This window comes from Lolium perenne, chromosome 3 (assembly GCF_019359855.2).
Source record: "Lolium perenne isolate Kyuss_39 chromosome 3, Kyuss_2.0, whole genome shotgun sequence".
Taxonomy (NCBI): domain Eukaryota; kingdom Viridiplantae; phylum Streptophyta; class Magnoliopsida; order Poales; family Poaceae; genus Lolium; species Lolium perenne.
The window spans coordinates 250,125,385-250,146,552 of NC_067246.2; the positions used below are offsets into that span (position 1 = coordinate 250,125,385).

At 48.8% G+C, this 21,168-nt stretch overlaps 1 protein-coding gene and 1 long non-coding RNA gene across 2 annotated transcripts; one reads left to right on the forward strand and one right to left on the reverse strand.

Annotated features, from left to right (window-relative positions):
• The first annotated feature begins 8,155 nt into the window (after positions 1-8,155).
• LOC127344691 (uncharacterized) lies at positions 8,156-8,965 on the forward strand. The gene is made up of 4 exons (XR_011754232.1): positions 8,156-8,217; positions 8,304-8,402; positions 8,503-8,628; positions 8,707-8,965. It is a non-coding gene; the product is annotated as an uncharacterized lncRNA (long non-coding RNA).
• A 3,879-nt stretch (positions 8,966-12,844) lies between these two features.
• Positions 12,845-13,520, reverse strand: LOC127344689 (cortical cell-delineating protein-like). Its single transcript, XM_051371022.2, has one exon. It carries the CDS (start codon positions 13,443-13,445, stop codon positions 13,074-13,076), a length of 372 nt encoding a protein of 123 aa, XP_051226982.1. The 5' UTR covers positions 13,446-13,520; the 3' UTR covers positions 12,845-13,073.
• Positions 13,521-21,168: the final 7,648 nt, after the last annotated feature.

Sequence of the window (21,168 nt, forward strand, 5' to 3'; positions counted from 1 at the left end):
GCGTGGCGTCATTTTATGTGTCCTAGTAACCACCGCAAAAGACGGAACTGGGATACGGCAATTATCTTGGAGAACCCTTCACGAAGGGGCTATCTCGGCCGGAGTTCTATGGCTTTTAGGGGAAATGAGTAGGAAACGGCCCGTTTCACCACATAGTTTGTCGGAACGAGGCCATATTTGGCACGTGCGTGGGCCTTAGGATGGGAAGCAAGGCCCCGGTCGCGGATTTCCAATCCGAACCACGGGCGATGGTTTTTCCATTTTCGGGGTGCCGGAAGGGCTTTTTTTTGTGAAGCAGCTACATGGCGCGCACTTCAGTATCGCGCGGGACCTCCGCGCGGCGGTAGGATACCTCCTACGCACCACCTATCACATGCCATATGCGCGCGGAAGCCATCTGGGAATCCCACCCGCTTCCTGCGGTGCCCCGCCGAATCCGCTGGAAACTGTCCGGATTTGAACTGGGGCGACACTTTCCTTCGCTCAATAAATGGAGGGAAAAATGTTTTTAGGTCTAGGACGTGTCATTTTATGTGCTAAATGTCTTCCGTTTCGCGCGTTGCCAGACGGGTGCACGCGCGCTCGGTGCGGCCATACCGCATGTCCCGGCGGCCCGTTTTGCGCAGTTGGCAAAGCAAACGGAGCCAAAAAATCGAGCGGAGCCGCGTGGCGTCATTTTATGTGTCCTAGTAACCACTGCAAAAGACGGTACCATGGGTCAGCTGTCATCGGATGCCGTTCAAAGGGGTAGATCTGGTCCTCGGCATAGCCCCATGCGCGTCTGACTTATCGATCTACAAATATTTAATGTGTATAACCTTTAACTGATTAGCAGGCTAAGTAAAATAGTCAGGTTAGCAGGCCAAGCTGAAATTGTAGTCCGGTCGTTTTCTTTCGCATCTCCTGGCCCGCGAGCGAATACTCCGTACATCGCTCGGACACTTAATATAACCGACGTCCGCGTGCGTTTTTCTTTACGGTTTACTTTTGCGATCGCCGCGACACAATTTTTTTACCGATGTATGAGACGTACCACGGTCGCATCGCCATTTAATAGTAAAGATTATATTCAGAAAAATAAATGAAATGAAAAAAAAAAAAATTTGGGCTATGCCGAGGGCCACCGTCGGCGTATCTCCGGCCCTCGGCATAGACCCCTAACCCTAACTTAACGCACGCACGCGGAGCTCCCCATCCCGAGCCCGACCCGCGCCCCTTTGCTCTCAGCCACCGCGCCCCTGCTCTCACCCGCGCCGCCGCCACCCGCCGCTCCTCCCGCGCCGCCGCCACCCGCCGGCCCCCGCCGTCCCCACCCCTCGCCGAGCCGCCGCCCGCCCCTCTGTGCCGCCGCCCGCCCCTCCCCAGGCCGCCGCCCGCCCCTCCTGTGCCGCCGCCCGCCCCTCCTGTGCCGCCGCCCGTCGCCCGCCCCTCCCACAGCCGCCGCCCGCCCCTCCTGAGCCGCCTCCCGAGCCGCCGCCGCCCGCCGCCGCCGCCGCCGCCGCCCTCCCCCCGGCCCCTCCTCCCGCAGGCCAGCGCGCCGCTCGGCCCTCTCCTCCCGCGCCGCCCGGCCATCTCCTCCCGCAGCGCCCCGGCCATCTCCTCCCGCAGGTATGTGTACGTTAGTGTTAGGATTTTTAGTTAGTTAGGTAGTTAGGATTAGTTAGTTAGTTAGTTAAGATTTGTTAGTTAGTTAGTTAGTTAGTTAGAAATAAAAATTTGTTAGTTAGTTAGTTAGAAATACAAATTTGTTAGCTGTTAGTTAGTTAGTTAGGATTTTTTTGCTTAGTTAATTTGTTAGCCTCCATCGGATCCGTAGATTGTGTAGTAGAAATATGTCTAATAATGTGAATTTGTAATAGGCCATGCCGTGACCGCCTCGTCGTGAGCACCCCGGCGTGACGATCCCGGATCTTGACGCGCTTCTCGCCGGTTGTTCCACTACTTCCTCTACAGCTGAGGGTGAGCAAAATTTCGAACTTCTTCTCCGCATTTTATTTATGTCACTAGATTCATTTTCCAAGTCAAGTTGCGTAACCTAGGTGTCACTTCCCGTCCTCAAGCGTTACGCGGATAAATATGCATTAGTGGTCGGCATATTTTCAACCGTAACGCTTGCGGCATTTACGGGACAGTCGGCGGATCCGTAGTTGGGTACGTTCTCCATGCTCTGCTCCGGTCCGAGTCAGGATTTCGGCAGCGCCTCACCGTTGTTCTCCGGATGCACATCCTCTTGTCTTTTTGGCGAGACGTGTATCGGGAGAGCAGCGAGGAGGTGCCGCCGAAATTTGGCCTCGGACCGGGGTAGAGCATGGAGAACGTACTCAATCTACGCAGCCGGCGGCTGCTAGGAGCCCACCTAGTAGAGATGTAGGTTGATGCATTCGTTACTTTGTTAAAAAAATTAAAATATGATGCATTTTCCTATTTGATATAAATGCTATGCTTGTTGTTTGGCTTCCAATAGAGCAGAGGATGGCTGATAATGGATGGATGTACACCGGCCGTGTTAGTGCGACTAATAAAACAGATGAGTGGATAAGGAAGACTTGGCATTTAGTGAAGGAGTTGGCGCGTGGTACAAAACAGAAGGTTCAGCCACTTTGCCCGTGCAATCGTTGCTTGAAGCATCACCGTCGTGGAAAGGATGACATGTTTAAACACCTTCTGCAATATGGGTATATGCCTCGTTACGTCACGCAGATCGACTTTGATGAGCACGAACGTGACAGAGGTGAGGTGATGCGGCAGCGGCTCAATGGCAATGAGTACGATGGGGTTAGAGACTTTCTAGATGATCTTGTCGATGCCCACATGCCGAGTCGCCACCTTCACGGGAGGAACCGCGAGAACCGGAGGAACCTCCGAGAACCGGAGGAACCAGAGCCGGCCGCGAAGGCCTTCTATGATATGATAGCCGCTGCTAAGACGCCTCTGTACGATGGCGCCGAGATTTCTCAGCTCGATGCCATCTCCCAATGTCTAGCCGACAAGACCCGGTACAACACCACCCGTGACGGCTTCGAAGCAAGTCTGAAAACAACTGGTAACATGTTGCCCAAAGGGCATTGTCTGCCTAAAAGCCTGCACGAGATGAGGCAACTCATGTCGGCGCTCAACATGGATTATCAAAGGATAGACTGTTGTGAAAATGGCTGTGTTCTCTTCTGGAAACAGTTTGCGGAGGACAAGTACTGTCCCATTTGTAAGGCCTCTAGGTATGAAGAGGTAACGGGAAAGGATGGTCAGGTGAGGCAGTCAAAGATCGCAAAGTCGATTCTTCGGTATCTCCCATTCATAAAAAGAATCCAGCGGCTTTACTTGACTGAGGAGACCGCCAAACAGATGACGTGGCACAAGATGGGGACTCGAATAAAGGACAATCAGGGCGGACGAAGATGGGACATCCATCTCGATGGCAATGCATGGAAGAACTTTGATAGAAAATACCCCCATATGGCAGCGGATGCTCGGAATGTCGAATTGCGATAGCTACGGATGGCTTCAATCCATATGGTATGTCGAATGCCAATTACAGTTGTTGGCCCGTGTTTGTAATTCCGCTCAATCTCCCTCCCGGAGTCCTAATGACGAGGAAGACCATGTTTCTGTCGCTGATCATTCCAGGGCCCCATTACCCGGGGAAGAACTTGAGTGTCTACATGCAGCCGATTGTGGAAGATTTGAACCACTCTTGGTACCACGGGACGTTGACGTACGACCGAGCATCAAAGACAAACTTCTGCATGAAAGTTTGGTTGCAGTATACCATGCATGACATGCCCGGGTACGCCCTAACATGCGGATGGTGTACAGCTGGTAAATGGCCATGCCCAGTGTGCAAGCATCGACTTGAGTTCCTTTGGCTAAATAAGGGTCGCAAGTATGTTGCGTTTGACACGAATCGGCAGTACCTCAAACGGAGGCATCCGTTCAGAGAAGACCAAAAGAACTTCAAGAAAGGCAAAGTTGTGCATGAAGTAACAGAGGTGCCAAAGTTCGATGGTATAGCTGTTGATGCCGAGCTACGTGCTCTCGTGCCAGCGGCATCGGAAGCTGGCCATCAATTTGAGGGATATGGTGTAACGCACAACTGGACTCACGAGGCAGCCTTAACGAAGCTCGAGTATTACAAGGACCTCGAACTTCCCCATAACATCGATGTGATGCACACCGTAAAGAATGTCGCGGAGTCCTTATTTCACACGTGCCTAAACATTCCCGGGAAGTCAAAGGATAATGTCAAGGCTAGAGTCGATGTTGAGAAGCTCTGTGATAGGAAGAAATTACACATGCAACGTCCTACTGGCCGTCGAAAGAATTGGTTCAAGCCGCACGCCGACTTCTGCCTTGATTCCATCCAAAAGAAGGAGGCATTCAAGTGGCTAAAATACGTTGTGATGTTCCCTGATGGTTATTGTTCGAATATGAGCAAGGGAGTCAATCTTTCGACGGGAAAAGTCACCGGGCTCAAGAGTCACGACTATCATATATGGATTGAGCGGCTGATGCCGGTGATGCTTCGAGGGTATCTCCCCGAGAAAATATGGCGAGTGCTCGCGGAGTTGAGCCATTTCTTCCGCACGCTCTGTGCTAAGCAGATATGTCCTAAGGTTATTGAGAAGCTGCAAGTTCAAGTGCCGGAGTTGTTATGCAATTTGGAGATGATCTTTCCGCCAGGCTTCTTTACTCCGATGGCACATCTCATTGTGCACCTCGCAAACGAGGCACTATTGGGTGGCCCAGTGCAGTTTCGGTGGCAGTTTTGTATTGAGAGAGAGTTCAAGTATATTCGGAAGATAACTGGAAACAAAGCCAAGATTGAAGCATGCATAGCTGAGGCAACGTGCCTTCGGGAGATGGCAGATGCTGCAACAACGTACTATCCTGATGAAGTTCCCACTCTGCATAACCCGGTCTCTCGTTACAATGTCGACGTGCCCATGAATGACCCCAAGCTTCAACTATTCCATTGTCCCGGTGGCAAGGCTGGTAAAGGACAAAAATATAGATTGGAGAGGGAAGAGAAGGATTGCATAATGCTCTATGTGCTTATGAACATGAAGGAAGTGGTGGGGGACGACGACGATGGCGGTCACGATTTCATTAGGTAACATGGTGTAATGCTTATTGTATCTAGTTTCGATCACCTACACTCAACTCGGTCTAATGCTTATTGTATCCTTTCAGCGAATTCACGGATGAACAGTGGTGGCTTCCGCGCGATCCCACGGGCGCGGAGTTGGAGACTCTACTGAAAGAGGGTGCTCCCGAAGTAAAAATAAACTTTGTGTCTTGGTTCATGAAAAAAGTAATGTCTAAGCTGTCCCTCTTACCTACCAATATGTGACTTGTCCCTGTTATTCCACGTAACTAATGCACACAACAAATTTGAACCGTGATTGTAGGGAGCTGATGCAAACATTGAGATGACAGATGAGTTGAGATGTGTTTCCCAAGGTTGTAACCGTGACGTCATGAAGTATGAGAAGTATGACGTGAATGGGTTTCGATTCCATACAGAGACACACCAGAAGGGCCGGGCGAATCCAAAAACGATAAATACTGGTGTCTTCACTAAAGGATCTGATACCTTTGATTACTACGGGAGGTTAGAGAATGTATACGAGCTGACCTTCAATCGTACAAACAAACAACTCAATCTCGTTGTGTTCAAGTGTCATTGGTTCGACCCAAGAGGTGGACAGAGAATTACCAAGTCCATTGGGTTAGTTGAAGTTAAGCCTTCCACCACCTATACCGGAGCCGATGTCTATATTGTTGCTCACCAAGCCAAGCAAGTTTATTATTTGCCGTACCCATGCCAGAAAGCGGCCCTCAACGGCTGGGAAGTCGTGTTCCAGGTATCGCCACATGGTAACCTACCGATTCCCTCCGAGGACGATTACAACAACATTGACCCTGTAACATACGAGGGAATTTTCTATCAAGAGGAAGAGGACTTCGGGCACTTTGAGTTAGAATGTGTTCTTGAAGAGGACCTCAGAACGATGCGAAACTCGTGGTGAGTCGGTGGTGGATCTAAAGGACATAGATATGCTCGAGAAGTTACAAGTGGAAGATGATAGCGATGATGAGCCTCCACCCGTCTATCAAAATCCAACTTACTACTCAAAAGATAGTGATAGTGATAGTGGCAAGGAGAAACAAAATGAGATTGACGATGAGATTGATGACGGCTGGTGAGGGTCTTTTATGTGTTTATATTTCAACATGCTTCTTATTTGTTTAGTATCTTTATGCTTAGTATTTTTTTTTTCAACATGCTTCTTTATTGTTTAGTATCTTTATGCTTACTATTTATATATTTTTGAACATGCTTCTTAATTGTTTAGTGTCTTTATGCTTACTATTTATATATTTTTCAACATGCTTCTTAATTGTTTTCTCTTTCTCAATGCAGGTGATTGAACAATATGAGCGGCGGCAAGAAGGACTCGTCGAGCTTGCTTAAGAAGATGCAACAACGCAAGAACAATGTTAGAAGGAGTGAGAGGGAACCGCGTCGCAATCCGCGTTACGAGGACTTTGCGGTAGGAGGAGGAGGACGAGGACGAGGACGAGGACGGGGACGAGGTGGTGGAGCTGGAGGTGGCTTGGGAGGAGGTGGAGGTGGAGGTGGAGGTGGCTGGGGAGGACCGGACTTTGAGCCACCACCCTCGGCTTCAGGCGACGTTGCTTCCGGGTTCTTTTTGGAGGGGACGTCTAGAGAGGAGGCGGAGACGGAGTCTAGAGCCGAGGAGGACTCTAGCCGCGGGTTTGAGACTCCGGAGGAGGATGGGCGGCCGAAGGCACTGAAGATTCGTGGGGAAGCGAGAGTCCCCGACGAGAGGAAGGAGCCTAAGACCCATGAGGCGAAGACCCTTATAATTCCTGCTGGCACTGAGTAAGTGTACTAATTTGGCAATTTCGATTTTCATGTACTAATGTTTGATTTTCATGTACTAATGTTTGATTTTCATGTGCTAATGTTTGATTTTCATGTGCAGCAATTGGATATTTCCTCCGGGGGTCAAGGGGCGCCTGCCTAGCAGCATGATTGGAGCTTTGCTTAGGAAGTTCTGGCCGGGCAAGTACTATCCCCTCGGCACTGTCACGGTGGCGAGAAGAAGCTAGCCACTACTTGGACGGACTACGAGAGTGCCCCCGGCGTAGGCTTCCCGACGGCTGCCGAGGCCGTGATGAGAAAGTTTTGGGTAAGACATATTTTCTCGAGCTTCGTTCATATTTGATGACCCCAATGTTCTAACTCATGAATCTCACAATTGTTTTTTGCATGATTGAAGTGTTTTTATCGTGTGGCGCCCGAGGTTGAGGAGGCGGCCGCGAACAAGACTTTGCGGGCGACTTGTGAGAGGTTGACACCGCAGGTGTGGTACAACCAAAGGATCACGTCCGCGGGTCACTTCTGGGCAGAGAGAGGCGAGAGGGTCCATAAGCCGGACATTGTCGGTAAGAATGCTAAGGCCGAGTACGAGATGACGGTGGAGGACTACATGTCGGTGAGTAAAATGTCAATGAGATTCTACATTGCTACTAAGTTGCGATTGCATTAGATTGAGTTGAGTATTGCATTTTCAGGTTATCCCGATTGGGCGAGCCGCATGCCGAGGCATGGGAGGAGATGGTTAGGACGAGGTGGCTCAAGATGGACGAGGACTTTGCAGCCGTGGCGAGGCGGAACGCGGAGAACCGAGGCGACGGTGGCACACACTGTGGGGGAAACCTCAGCTACGAGCGCTACAAGGGGAAGACGGTATGTATACATTTTATTTTCCTTCAGGTTCAAAGTTGGTACTCACAACATTTCCTTTCGCGATGCAGAGGGCCGCGTTAGGACCCGAGGAGGAGATGTCTGACCTCGAGATATACAACAAGATGCGGCTTAAGAAGCCCGATCTCTCGCAGCCTCAGCCCTCGCTCCCTGAGTACTTCGGCACCTACGCCGAGGACGTCGAGAACTACTGCGAGATGGTGAGGCATCGTCACCCGGAGGTGGATGACCCCATGAGCGCGGAGGTCGACGAGGAGTCGTTGGTCCTGTCGTCCGGAGGGTTGCCGCATGGCCGTCTCGCCATGCTGAACAAGGCCGTCAAGCATACCCTCACCACGACCTTCACGCTTCTCAAGGCGGGACTCACCAAGGACAGCCCCCCTCTCCCGCCTCGTCGCCGGGCTCGGCAACAACCCGCATACGACGTAAGTTTCCCTCATTTCCATCCTCTTTCCTACTTTCGTTCATACATTGCTAAGTGCTAACGAGACATGAATTTGTGAAATTGTAGCCTGACTTCGAGGCGGCCTACGTGGCCGCTCATCAAGAATATCAGGTGGCCTTCAACCAGCACCAGCAGCAGTTCATGGAGTACATGGCATATATACATGTAAGTTCCAACCTTTGTTTTCGCAAATGATGACAAGTCCCACTTTCCCCTAGTTTGATGCTTCATTTCTGCAAAGACTGACATGTAAACTATCTTGCAGGCGTCGTTTGTGGCCAATCAAACTGGACAGACAGCGGATTTAGGGCCGATGCCTCCCTTTCCGGGGCCGGCGCCAAACATGCCATCGAAGGAAAATTTCGCTGCGGAGTACTATGGGAGAACAACGGTAAGTTCTTCGCCAAACCGAATACTACGGCTTTCCTTTGCCTCGCAAATTGCTAACATCTCGGGAACATGTGTGTAGGGAACGGGATGTTCCGGAAACCAGGGTGGTGGGAGGGACATGACACCGGTTCATCATGGTGGTCCTTCTCCCGGTGCTACACCCGGTACTTCTCCCGGTACTTCTCCCGGTACTTCTCCCGGTCCTTCTCCCGGTGGTTCTTCCGCAGCTTCTACCGGAAGGAATCGGCCCGGGCCGGTGTCTAGCGGCGACGAGCTCCTCTAGTAGTCCCATGTATCTTATGCACACTATGGCACCATGCATGTATGCACACTATGGCACTATGTATGCATCCCATGTCACTATGACACTATGTATGCAACCTATGGTACTATGACACTATGTATGCACTTGATGTTATATGTATTTGCACTTCATGCCTATGAATTTCATGTGAATTATATGTGCTTGTGTATCCTGTCAAATCTGGAAAACGCGCGAAACAGCAAAAAACGAAAAAAATGAACCAAATTGCACCCTCTACGCCGACGGGTATACCCTCGGGGTAGCTCCCAGGTTCCACCAGGGCGCGCCACGCGTCCAGAAATGGACCAAATGGTCGCCCCTACCCCGACGGTGAGGCCCTCGGCGTAGCGTCCGCCGCCCAGGGACGCCCAGGCCGCGCCACGTGTGGAGGTACCCCGACGGGGAGGCCCTCGGCGTACCGTCGCCCAGGGACGCCCAGGCCGCGCCACGTGTGGAGGTACCCCGACGGGGAGGCCCTCGGCGTACCGTCGCCCAGGGACGCCCAGGCCGCGCCACGTGTGGAGGTACCCCGACGGGGAGGCCCTCGGTGTACCGTCGCCCAGGGACGCCCAGGTCCTGCCACGTGTGGACGTATGCCGACGGTGCGCCCCTCGGCGTAGCCGTAACGGCCGTCACCTTGACGGTGCCTGTTAGCGAGCTGCGCCGACGGCCCGTACGCCGACGGGTGGGGCCTGCCGTCGGCCCTCTCCGTCTACGCCGACGGGCGGCGCTACGCCGAGGGCCACGTGGCCTCCGCCGAGGCCCACCTTCCCCGAGGAGCTACGCCGAGGGTCCCCGTCGGCGTATCGTACGCCGAGGGCAAGTCTGTCCTACGCCGAGGGCCGTAGGCCGTCGGCATATTGCCGGATTCCTGTAGTGTTTGGACTACCGGGGGAAGGCGCTAGGGAGGCATGACTGCAGTGTGCGACCAAAAAACTTATTGTGCCTTTCATTTGGTCGCTCGCATGGGAGTTGGGTTCATTTCTAGGGATCCTATGGCCTATTTGTTTGGTTGCCTCTCTACTCAGGTTGAGTCTCGCCACTTGTTCACGTGGTGAGCTTACCTCGCACCACCACACTTGAAACCAAGTAACGGTGGTCAGCACTAGAAGTAGCCACCGATACACGAGCTCCATCAGCATGCTTGCCATCAGCGCACGGAACTCAACGGAGTGGAACTCGCTGTGAGCTGTGACGGCATTTTTGCCGCCTTTCGCTGCGCCCGCGACACTTCATCGTTGGTGCCAAACTTGGTTTTGAAAAAATGCTGAAGGTTTGAGAAGGTCGGCGCTGAGTACGCAGTGCAGGTCGGAAGGGAGAGCATGCAGACCACCAAGCATGATGGGAGGGCCAGCGAGTGCCGTTGGTGCAGCAAGTGGATCACCACGAAGATGGACACAACCACGAGCAGCTCCACCACCTTATATAGCTCTTGAAGCAGGGTACTCTGATTACGTGCAAGACACTACTCACTACCACAGCGAACACCACGTCCGCGCGTGGAAAGACTGCCATATCGCTGTCGCTAACGGTGGCCAAGGAGATTATGATGCCTATATGTAAGACACCTATGACAACCACAACTAGCACCATGTTCCATCTACGAAGCCGCGCACATGGCGCGAAGAAATACCACCATGCCACCACCGCACACATCTACACAAGTCACATTATACTAGCGAGTTGCATATATATTTGTCTACGACCGTTGAAACGAAAAATTTACAACATGGGAAGTGTGCGAAACGGCAAGGTGAAGCTATTCATCAAATGAAATTTTAAACGACAAAATGTGTGCGATAAACATTATGAAATTCGGTAAAAAAAGCTTCAAACAAGAACACGAAATTGGAGATTTACAACAAAGAAGTCTTGAAATCGATAGTCAGAATGGAATGGCCTCGTCGACGCACATATTTTTATGTACAACTTATTTTTATTTGAAGTATTGTTATGTTGATTAAATGTGAGTAGAGCTGATGAAGATTAAGGAGGATTGGGGGAGCAAGACCACATTCAAGGTTGCATATAGCGAGCGCTCGATTGCAGCGAGTCGGCCTTCATCTAGGGAAACGACCGATTCGGGTGTACACACCGGGGCTGGCCCAAAGCTGCTTTGACGCACGGTCCAGCCACTACACATGAGGAGATCAACCAGCCAATCCGCCCACTTTCTGCACCCTAGGGCTTGTTTCCAGGTAGTGCAACCTACCAATCGCGCCCTACAAGCATGCCGGCCATGTGTGTCTAGCTTGCTCGACTAGCTGACCATGTGTGTCTAGCTTGCTCGACTAGCTGGTGTCCATACGACGTGCATGAGCAGATGGCCGTCATGCTCTTACAAGTGTGAATGAAAGGGGCGGCATAACCACCACAACACTGAAGGAATATTTACAACCCCACATGTCAGCTCTAGGATGATTTGGTACCTATTTGCTCGCTCAATACATGTAGTGGTACCGTGGGTTCACGTTTTTTAAGATGTGGTTCTAAAGTGCACATCTAATACAAGTTGTGGTACCGAAAATATATATAACTCTTAAATGAATACATAACTATTAACGGTGTAAAAGTACATGTTTAACCCATTATTATTATCTTATTAATTAAAAGAGTACTGACATGATCTTCTTAACATAGTGTGTCTAACATGGTATGTAACTACTATTTTTTTTTATAAATCTCAGCCATATATTTTAGATCTTACTGTCAAAATTAATTTAAATGATATGGATCAACTTGCTGGCTCTATAAGATTTCCATATATTGCTTTTACTATATAATACATAGATGCATATTCAGATTTAGGGATATGGTCGATATATGTCAAAACACCATTTCTAAATTTAATGATATATGATGCAGTCTAAGATATTTTTAATCTAAAAAATGCCAAAAAAAAGTATGCAAAATCTAGTGTTCTATTTACAGAGAAAATTAAGCATCACGAGGTTGGAATATACACTTTGATAAATTGAACAAATGTTATGACACACATAATTTACCACCTCGAATTAGCACTATGAATAATATGTTCGAGATTGGGTGAGAGTGTTGCTTTATGGTTGGTCTGATGAACCTGTCGAAATATTGTTGCTGTTGACAAGATTAATTTCTCAATTGTTTTCAATAATATTTTTGATCCGTATATGCTCATTTTTGCACCTCGTGGGGACGCATGATTTCTGGGTATGGGTTCAATCAATTGGAGACGACGGTTGCTCGGAATATCAACTAACATGGAACCATGATTGGTTGTCTAGTAAGTGCACCCACATTTCTTGACGCTAATTTAGGTTCTTAAGTTTTAAAAAAAAAGTAAATCTTAGAAAATAGGATTTAACACCAAAGTGTATTAACTCAGCAATGGTGTGGCGCATATTCGTTCACTACGAGGATTAAACTAAAAAAATATATGCTAGCTTCCTGCTACTCCAACGCCTGACATTTGGAGTGGCCGCTTGCGACACAAACATATCCTCATACTTCAATCTGAGTCTCCCTCGCTCTCTGTCACTCTATCATCTATGACCACAACATGACCAGGCTCCTCCCATCGCACTGCCTAAATCCATCAAGCACCGGCCGGTGGTCGGATCACAGCAGCTGCCTCCACTTTGTCCCTCTGGCGTTGTAGCCGTGCTTGCTTCTAGTTTTAATCGAAACATCACAACTAATATATACGGCTGTGTGAATCAATATGGGTGAAGGATTACCCTTTAATAAATAAAAATCATGCACGTGGGCCACCATACTGTATCTTATACAAAATACTGGTGAAAGAAAAAGATGTAAGAAAGAAGAAGAGGCAGTCGGTATATGCGAAAACAAATGGATTTGATTAAGATCTGCCCGTGATCCCATGTACAAAAAAGAAGGTATATCACATTTTCAGATAACACTTAAGACAACATGAACGAACTTCTTCGTGTACGTACAATATACAAAATGTGTACATGATTTTACAACTATGCGAATCACTTCCACATCTCACAATGAGATACAATGATGGATGAACATCTCAGTCGTACTGGAACAAATAAGAAGACATATGTAGGTAGATTGGTAAGACATGAAAGTTACGAGAGTGATTTGCATGTAGAGGGATGACGAGGTTTAATGCTTTTCTGATGGACGATGTATCAGATGGAGCAGGTGTAGTTGTCGGGGCAGGTCTTGCGGCACTGGTTTAGGAGGAGGGTGAAGTCGGCAAGTACATTGAGTTTGATGCCGAGGATCTCGGCCTTGATGGCAGTGCAGAGACAAACGGAGGCATCAAGGTTGGCGAGCCCGGACAGCAGCGGGCAGCACTCCTCATTCTCCGGCACGGGGAGGTTGAGCTTGAGCAGGTTCAACACGTTGGCACACACTTTCAGCTTCAGAGTGTTAACCGAGCAAGTTAACGTCGGTGGCGGTGGGCTTGGGGTGGGGCAGTATGGAGCGCAGGCATGCGCGGCGGAGGCGAGGAGAGCCAGGTTCACAACGAGGAAGAGGACCAGCTTGGAGGGCGCCATTGCACTGATCGATTGGTGGAACAAGCGAGCGAGCTATGCAGTAATCGCGTGGATTGATTTGATGGCTCAACAGGGTTTAGTTGCTTGGGATGATTTTCTTAGGTGTTTTAGGGTGGTATTTATAGCCCAGGTGTACTGTGCGAGATCCGTGTCCATGCCACTAATGATCAAAAGAATATGAGTATTTTAAAACGACAGAGTACAGCGTGCTGCCCTTGTTAGTAATGACACCCATGTTCTCCAGATAATTATGCTATCACGATAAGGAGTACAGCGCGGGAGCTGGTTTATCACAATAATAAACGTACAGTAAACGCTACTGCAATCGCGAAGTATCCTGCTCGTGCTCCATGCAGCAGCTTCAGGTCAATGTGACAACGTGCATGCATGCCATCTCATTGCCTCCAACAAGAAGTCTCACTGTCTCAGAGAGTGCTTCGAAACCATGGGAAGACGTGCATGTCATCCCATCGCTTCACCCTCCAACAAATTTCAGAACGAGATGAGTTCAGCAGCATCCGAGAATACGTTGTTTTGACTCCATGTGCGTATAGCGGCCATGCATGCTAGTAGTCTAGACCAGGAGATGCCTACTGGAGGTTTCGCACATTGTTTTGTTACACTGGTTGCTTGCCATGCATTGAGAAGATACCTCGTACAGCTAGCTATCTAGAGAGAAAAATCGTTTTAAGTGATGGTTTTGACGGCTTCACTAGTAAAAAACGGATCTTTAGTCTCGATTTTGCAACCGGGACTAAAGGCCTCCCTTTAGTTTTGGTTGTGGTGCGAATCGGGATTAAAGGTCACCCATCCTCAGACTCCTCCGATATCACTTGCATGCTTAACTTCTTACACTAGTAGAAAAAAAACCCCTTAGTACCGGTTCCAGAGGCCTTAGTACCGGTTTTGGAACCGGTACTAAAGATTCGGGACTAAGGGCATCTCCAACCGGGCGACCCAAACCGCGCCCGCGCGTCCGGATGGGTCCAACCGGACAAAAACGCGGCCCAGCGCGCGGACCCATCCCTAAAACGGATGGCCGCGGCGTCCGGGACGACCCAAACCCGGCCCAAATCTGGGACGAGTTTGCGTGGCCGCGGACGCCGAATGCTGGTCGCTCGCGTCCTCCCCTTGTCCGCCCCTGGCCCGCCTGTCTCCCAAAACACAAACCCCTCGCACACATCTCCCGCCGCTCCGCCGCCAGCCAAGGGCCGGCGATTTGGGAGCGGCGTCAACGCCGGCCACCGTCGTCGAGACGCCGGCAAGCGGGGCGGAAGCATAGGTCGCGGCCCCGCGCTGCTTTCGCCGCGTCGTAGCAGAGTCGGAGGACGTTGTCGCCGTCACTGTTGTCCTCCCACCGTCGCGAGACGTCCCGCCGTTCGCAGCTGCGCCATTGCCGCCGGAGGTGAGCTCTCGTGCACCGTGTTTGCAGACCGCAAGTCGGCCTAGACGGCCATGGCCTGCAGGTCCCTACGGGCACATTGGATGGCCTCCGCCTGCGAGGTGTTCGATGAAATGGGCATACTAAAATTTGTCCCTTTTCATCTGTAGATCATGGTGGACAGCGACGACGACTACTTCTTCAAGAACTTCATCGACACGTCGTCAGACGAGGACTCCGACGACGAATTTTTCATGGATGCTGCGCTGATCATCCACGAGCACATTGTCTCGCAGATCCCCGTGCACCGGGGGTCCTTGCCGGGGCGCGCGGCCGCCTTGGACCGCAAAAGAGAACGCGGCCACGACCAGCTCTTCACCGACTACTTCCAAGCCAAGGCATTGTTCACGCCGGCCATGTTTCGCCGTCGTTTTCGGATGTCCAGACCGTTGTTCCGCCGGATAATGGATGGCGTCAAGCTCTACGACGACTACTTCAACGCGAAAGTGGATGCAATTGGCAAGGTAGGCCTCTCTTCGTACCAGAAATGCACGACATCGATTAGGATGCTCGCATATGGCGTTCCCGGTGATTTCGTAGATGAGTACACGCGCATGAGTGAGTCTACCGGCTTGGAAGCGATGTACAGGTTCTGTAGAGGAGTGATCGGTTCGTTCGGAGAACAATACCTCCGGCAACCTAATGCAGAGGACACAACTCGTTTGTTGTCAATCAACGCTTCCAGGGGGTTTCCTGGGATGCTTGGCAGTATAGACTGCATGCACTCGGAGTGAAAGAACTGCCCCTTTGGTTGACAGGGGCATACAGCGGTCATTCTGAGGGGTGCACAGTCATTCTTGAAGCTGTTGCTTCACAGGATACATGGATTTGGCACTCATTCTTCGGAATGGTTGGCTCGCACAATGACATCAATGTGCTGCAGGGCTCTCCGCTGTTTGATAGGCTAGCGTACGGTCAGTCCCCTGATGTGTATTTTGAGATCAATGGCCACCACTACACCAAGGGGTACTACCTTGCTGATGGTATCTATCCACCTTGGGCTACACTCGTGAAGACAATCCGAAAACCCAACTCAGAGCAGGAGGCAAGGTTTGCCAAAGAGCAAGAGGCAGCCCGGAAAGATGTCGAGCGGGCGTTTGGCATCCTCCAAGCACGTTGGGCTATCGTCAGACACCCTTCCAGAGCCTGGGATGTGCAAACTCTGTGGGAGGTGATGACCGCTTGTGTAATCATGCATAACATGATTGTTGAGGTAGAGCGGGATGATTCACTCTATGATAATGACTGGACAATGTAATTCGAGATAAGGTGGTCCGGCATCATCATGCACACCATGAAATTCGAGATCTAGCTGTACACAACCAGCTGCAGGCTGATTTGATCGAGCACGTCTGACAGCATGTAGGCAACAATGGTGCAAACAACAATGATGAAGGAAATCCGGAAGCCTAGAGCATTTGTATCGTTTTTTCATTTTATTTGAATAATACTTTATCCTTGATTACGTGGACAATGTAATGTGTAATAAATTTTGAGCATTTGAACTATTTTATATATTTTCTATAATTTATTTTGTGTTTTTATAGTGAGTTTACAAGAAAAACGTACTATACGGCGCCGCGACCCAAATCTGCCGCGTTGGGTGCAGGGCGCGACCCAAATGGACGCGCGGACGCGGGGCTCCGTCCGCGCGTCCGATCGGCCACCCAAACGGCCCAAAACGGACGGCTCAGCGCGTCCGTTTGGGTCGCCCGGTTGGAGATGCCCTAAAGCCTCCCCTCCTTTGGTACCGGTTCCTTACGAACCGGTACTAAAGGTGCCTCCACGTGGGCACGAAGGAGCCCGCGGGGCTGAAGATCTTTGATACCGTTTCGTAACACAAACCGGTACTAAAGGGTACCGGTGCCATTTCTTTTATATCAAATTTCTTTATCTATTTTTTCGCTCCCTCTTTTTATCTATTTTTTCGAATTATTTTCCACTCCCTCTTTTTGTCTATTCTTTTTTTTCGAATTTCTAATATTTTAGTTATTTGACAAGTTTAGTCTCTAACTACACTTATCTCTAGTCAAATTACTTACCCGTGGTCAAACTGCCCGCTCGGTCGCCATCCTCTCACTACTCCAGCACTAGCATGTTTAACTTTCGAGTTCCTTTCCATCTCACTTCCAAGTGCTTCGCGTGCATGTTATTGATAGTAGTATCATATCAATCCTATTAACATGTTGGTCACGATATCACACTTCTTTATTGTTTGAATTCCACATGATTATTTTAATAAACAAAAGTAAAGATGTAAAAATAATATTGAATAAATAAATAAACAATAAATTTTAATTTTTTTTACTTTTTAAATATATTTTAAATTTTAATTTGTTTTTGCAAAATCTAAAACCTGAAATTTTGTAAACCTAAAAATTTACTAACCTTTATGGTTAAGTAATAGTAATCTTTATGCAGGAAGGAATTATTAATTTAAATTTAAAAAATAAAAATATATAAAATCTTGAATTTCTGGCGAAAACTAAAATGTTCCTGCTTTCATATTTCCATTTGGAATTTTGAGAATCTAAAAATTGGCTAACCGGGTATACCGTGATGTTGGCATGTGGTGTCGTCCACGCAGCATTTGTCGCTTTGATATATTATATGTTTTTTCCTGATATCGTATGCAACCAGAAAAGCCGTTTGACCATTTTTCAAACTTTTTTGGCAACAAAAGTCAAAATTTGAATTTCTTAATTTCACTGAATAGTAGGTTGCACAACATACAAGAATCTCGAAGGATTTTATTTTTTGAATTTTTAATCATTTTCTTTTGTATTTTACAAAGAAAAAATAGGCGACCCACGGGGGGAGGGTGTGTGGGGAGCAAAAAAAGGCTAGAGACCCTTTAGTACCGATTCGTTATACGAACCGGTACTAAAGGTGTACCGTTGGCCCCACCTCCATCTCAATTTTGACGCGATACACTTTAGTACCGGTTCGTATCACGAACCGGTAATAAAGATCCCAACGAACCGGTACTAAAGGTTGTCGTCGCCCTGGCAGCGAAACCGGTACTAATGCAACCTTTAGTACCTGTTCGCAACCTTTAGTACCAATTCGTAAGAAAATCGGTACTAAAGATCAAATCCTTTGGCCGTTTTTCTACTAGTGTTAGTTCCTTCCGCCCTGGTTCCAAGTGCTCTGTGCGCACGTTCCTATTGGTCATGATGTTACACTTCTTTATTGTTTAAATTATAAAAAATTCTTTTAATAAAAAAATTAATGATGTAATAATAATCTTGAATAAGTAAATAACAACAAAAAAAATTGCAAAATCTAAAACCTGAAAATTGGCTAACCGGGTAAACCCTGTGGCGCCGTGATGTTGGCGTGTGGTGTCGTCCACGAAGCATTTGTCGTTGCCGCCACGTCCTGGGTAGAGTTGCTGCCGGTAAAACTGGGCATTGCTGGAGGCGGCCCTATTTAACATACATCAATTCAAGTCCCTATCGATTCGACGATGTGAGGATAGAGTTGGCCAATGAACTTTTCCACTTCGTCTTGTACTATATGCGGCAAAGTCGCATGTTGCAAACACGACGTTTCCCTCATTCTCTCCTTTCGCATGGCCGCGTTCTCTTGATAATGTTCAGCCTAGTTGTCCTTACCATGGCCGACCACACGGCCACCCGACGGCTTCTTAGACTCCGATACGCCCTTGACCTTGTTCATCGCCATGTTAAAACAATTGTCCCGCAAGGTCTTTGTCGACCCATTGGAGGAGCTCTCAGCAGGGGTGGTTTCTTGAAATTCGTTCAAAAATTTCTCAAACTTCTTCACCTTTTCATCCATTCTGAGTTTTTTGGTTTTCTTGTCCAGCATGTATCGAGCCCTGATAAAGTTCCTAGCCTGCTTGGAAGGGTATTTCGAGTAGGGATTCTCTTGATAGTTTTTCCAAAGCTCAGCGTCTTCCTTGTCCCATTTGGGCTCTGTTGTGAAGTAACCACCACTTCTGAGATGGTGCTTACCTACGTTTTTCGACCGAATCCACATTCCCGAGTTACTCTTATCTGAAGCTAGTTCAACCCTTCCCCGGAAAATCCTAAGGTCATCTTCGTTGACTCGATCCTTCCTATGGATCTCCTCAGAAGTGACACCATCAGCAATCATTTTTTAACCCTAGTTCTCCAGCTGGCCAAGGCTGTGATCATCTTTGTGATGGTGTAGCTGTTTATGGAATTCTCTTTGAGATCTTCATTATCGTATTTTGGCGGGAACTTGTATCGTCTGTGCAGCTTACTAATGAGAATGATGAGAAAATGTCATTTTCTAGGGTGCCTTAAGTCGATCTCGTGGATTGGGACGACTTCTCGAAGAATGCATCCCACTTGGTTGCCGTACCCTGCCCAAGTTTTATAGGCACTATAGGCTTTCCACTGGCGCTCACTTCAGTAAATTTTTCCCTTTCAGTGACAATCGTGTTTCGGCTCCTATCCTTCCGAGCCCTCACAACTTGGCTACCTTATGTGCGTTTTCCGCCATCGGTGGTCTCGACGCCAACATTGCCACCCTCATCCCCCATCTCCTCATCGCCCCTCTCCTCATTGCCCATCTCCTCATCGTTGCCATCCTCGTCATTCTCCTCAGTGCAATCAATTGTATCCATCATGTTCTCGACGCGTACAGGCTCCTTATAAAAATCCCAACGGGCTGTATTATTCTCTCTAGCTTCTTCTTCCACACTTTTTGGCTGAGAAGGGCTGGCCTCTTCGTTGTGGTTACCGGTCAACATGGCCACACTACAAAAATGCATTTAGATAGTAAAAACAGAAATGTTCTTATGGAAAAAGTTCGGCATGACCTTTGCTAATTTTTGGCCATAGGAGTGCCAAAAATTTTCCGAAACGGAAATGAATCAACGTTTCGGCATAACATTGGCTACGCATTTTATATCCCTGCAAATTACATAGCCAAATGCTAGCCAGCAGTGGTGAAAGTGGATGGAGCCCCCATGTGTGGTTTTGGTAATTAATGGCAATCCCTATGGACTAATATTTCCATTGAATTATATTTGTAGGAGTTGTCCATAGGCAATGCTTGAACCATATGTTGGCTTCAAGGTTTCAATAAGAAGAAATTGATGAAGAATATCAAGTGTCAAGTATGTCTTGAAGATGAACATGAAGTGATGCCTCAATTTTAACGTCAAGACATCGACATGATAGAGAATGAAGAAATGAAGTGCAAGTTCAAGATGAGCCAACTCGAAGATAACATTTCCTTGAAGCTTGGAATCCATACGGTGATCATAGATATGTGGAGATGCGCTGAAGAAGAAGCTCTCCCATGGTTGGACTATGGGAGCGCAATCCACAAGACTTCGTCTCATAGCGGCAAAACTTCCCGCCCACAAAATACAAAAATTTCACACGCTTCCAAATTCCCATTCTACCCCTGTGGAGATGGCAGCAAAGTCGGTTGGTGGGGGGTATGCCCGTCATTTTTTGGATCACCGCCTCCCTAGCCCGGAAACCCTCCCAAAAAAAATTCATTTCCCTCAGACCACCCACCGAAACTTCCCAAGTCCCTCTCTCCCACCTCCACGACCACCGCACCGGAACATCCCCGCCGGACTTCCCTGGCCTACCCGAGGCCTCGCGATCCTCGTCATCCGGCTGCCTGCCGGAGCCGCTTCATCGACGCCGTCATCAACCGGACCGGATCATCCCCGCCGAACCTCGAAACCATATGCTCATCCAGCAGTCTACCGCAGTCGCTTCAGCTGCGGTATCGTCCACCCCACCGGAGCCGCTTCACCGGATCCGTCGTCCACCGCATCGGATCTTGCTCACCGACACCGCTGTGCATGAACCGGATCTGCTTCACCGGCGCCGTGCATGATCTAAACTCTTCTTCTGTCACTTTTCTATTGCTTGCCTGCAAGTTCTTGTTTAATCTTGGGGGAACCTTTTTGTGCTAACGACGCGCCGTTACGTTTTTGAAGATGAGATGAGTAACCATGAAGTGTAATGGCCGTCTCTCCAACCCCAAGTAGCACATGTAGCGTACTTCATCACCAGATCTATCAACCCCAGGAAGATCTGCTGTGACTCCCACAGAGTGCTTCTCCTAATGTAAGTCCCTTGTTTTAGCGCCATGTTCTGGGTTCAGATGCTTGTTTGTCTGAAGCTCTTTTAGTTAATCCCTAGATATGACCGTAACACCTTTCTATTTTCTAGTTCATTGCTAACTTTAAGCGATTGAACATTTTGGTATGCATTCCCTGCTCTGTAGATGTAGCCATCATAACTTCTATCTTGCTCAGTCGTTGTT

Excerpts from the sequence above, each read along its gene's own strand:
- LOC127344689 (XM_051371022.2), bottom strand. The coding sequence starts at position 13,445 with ATGGCGCCCTCCAAGCTGGTCCTCTTCCTCGTTGTGAACCTGGCTCTC.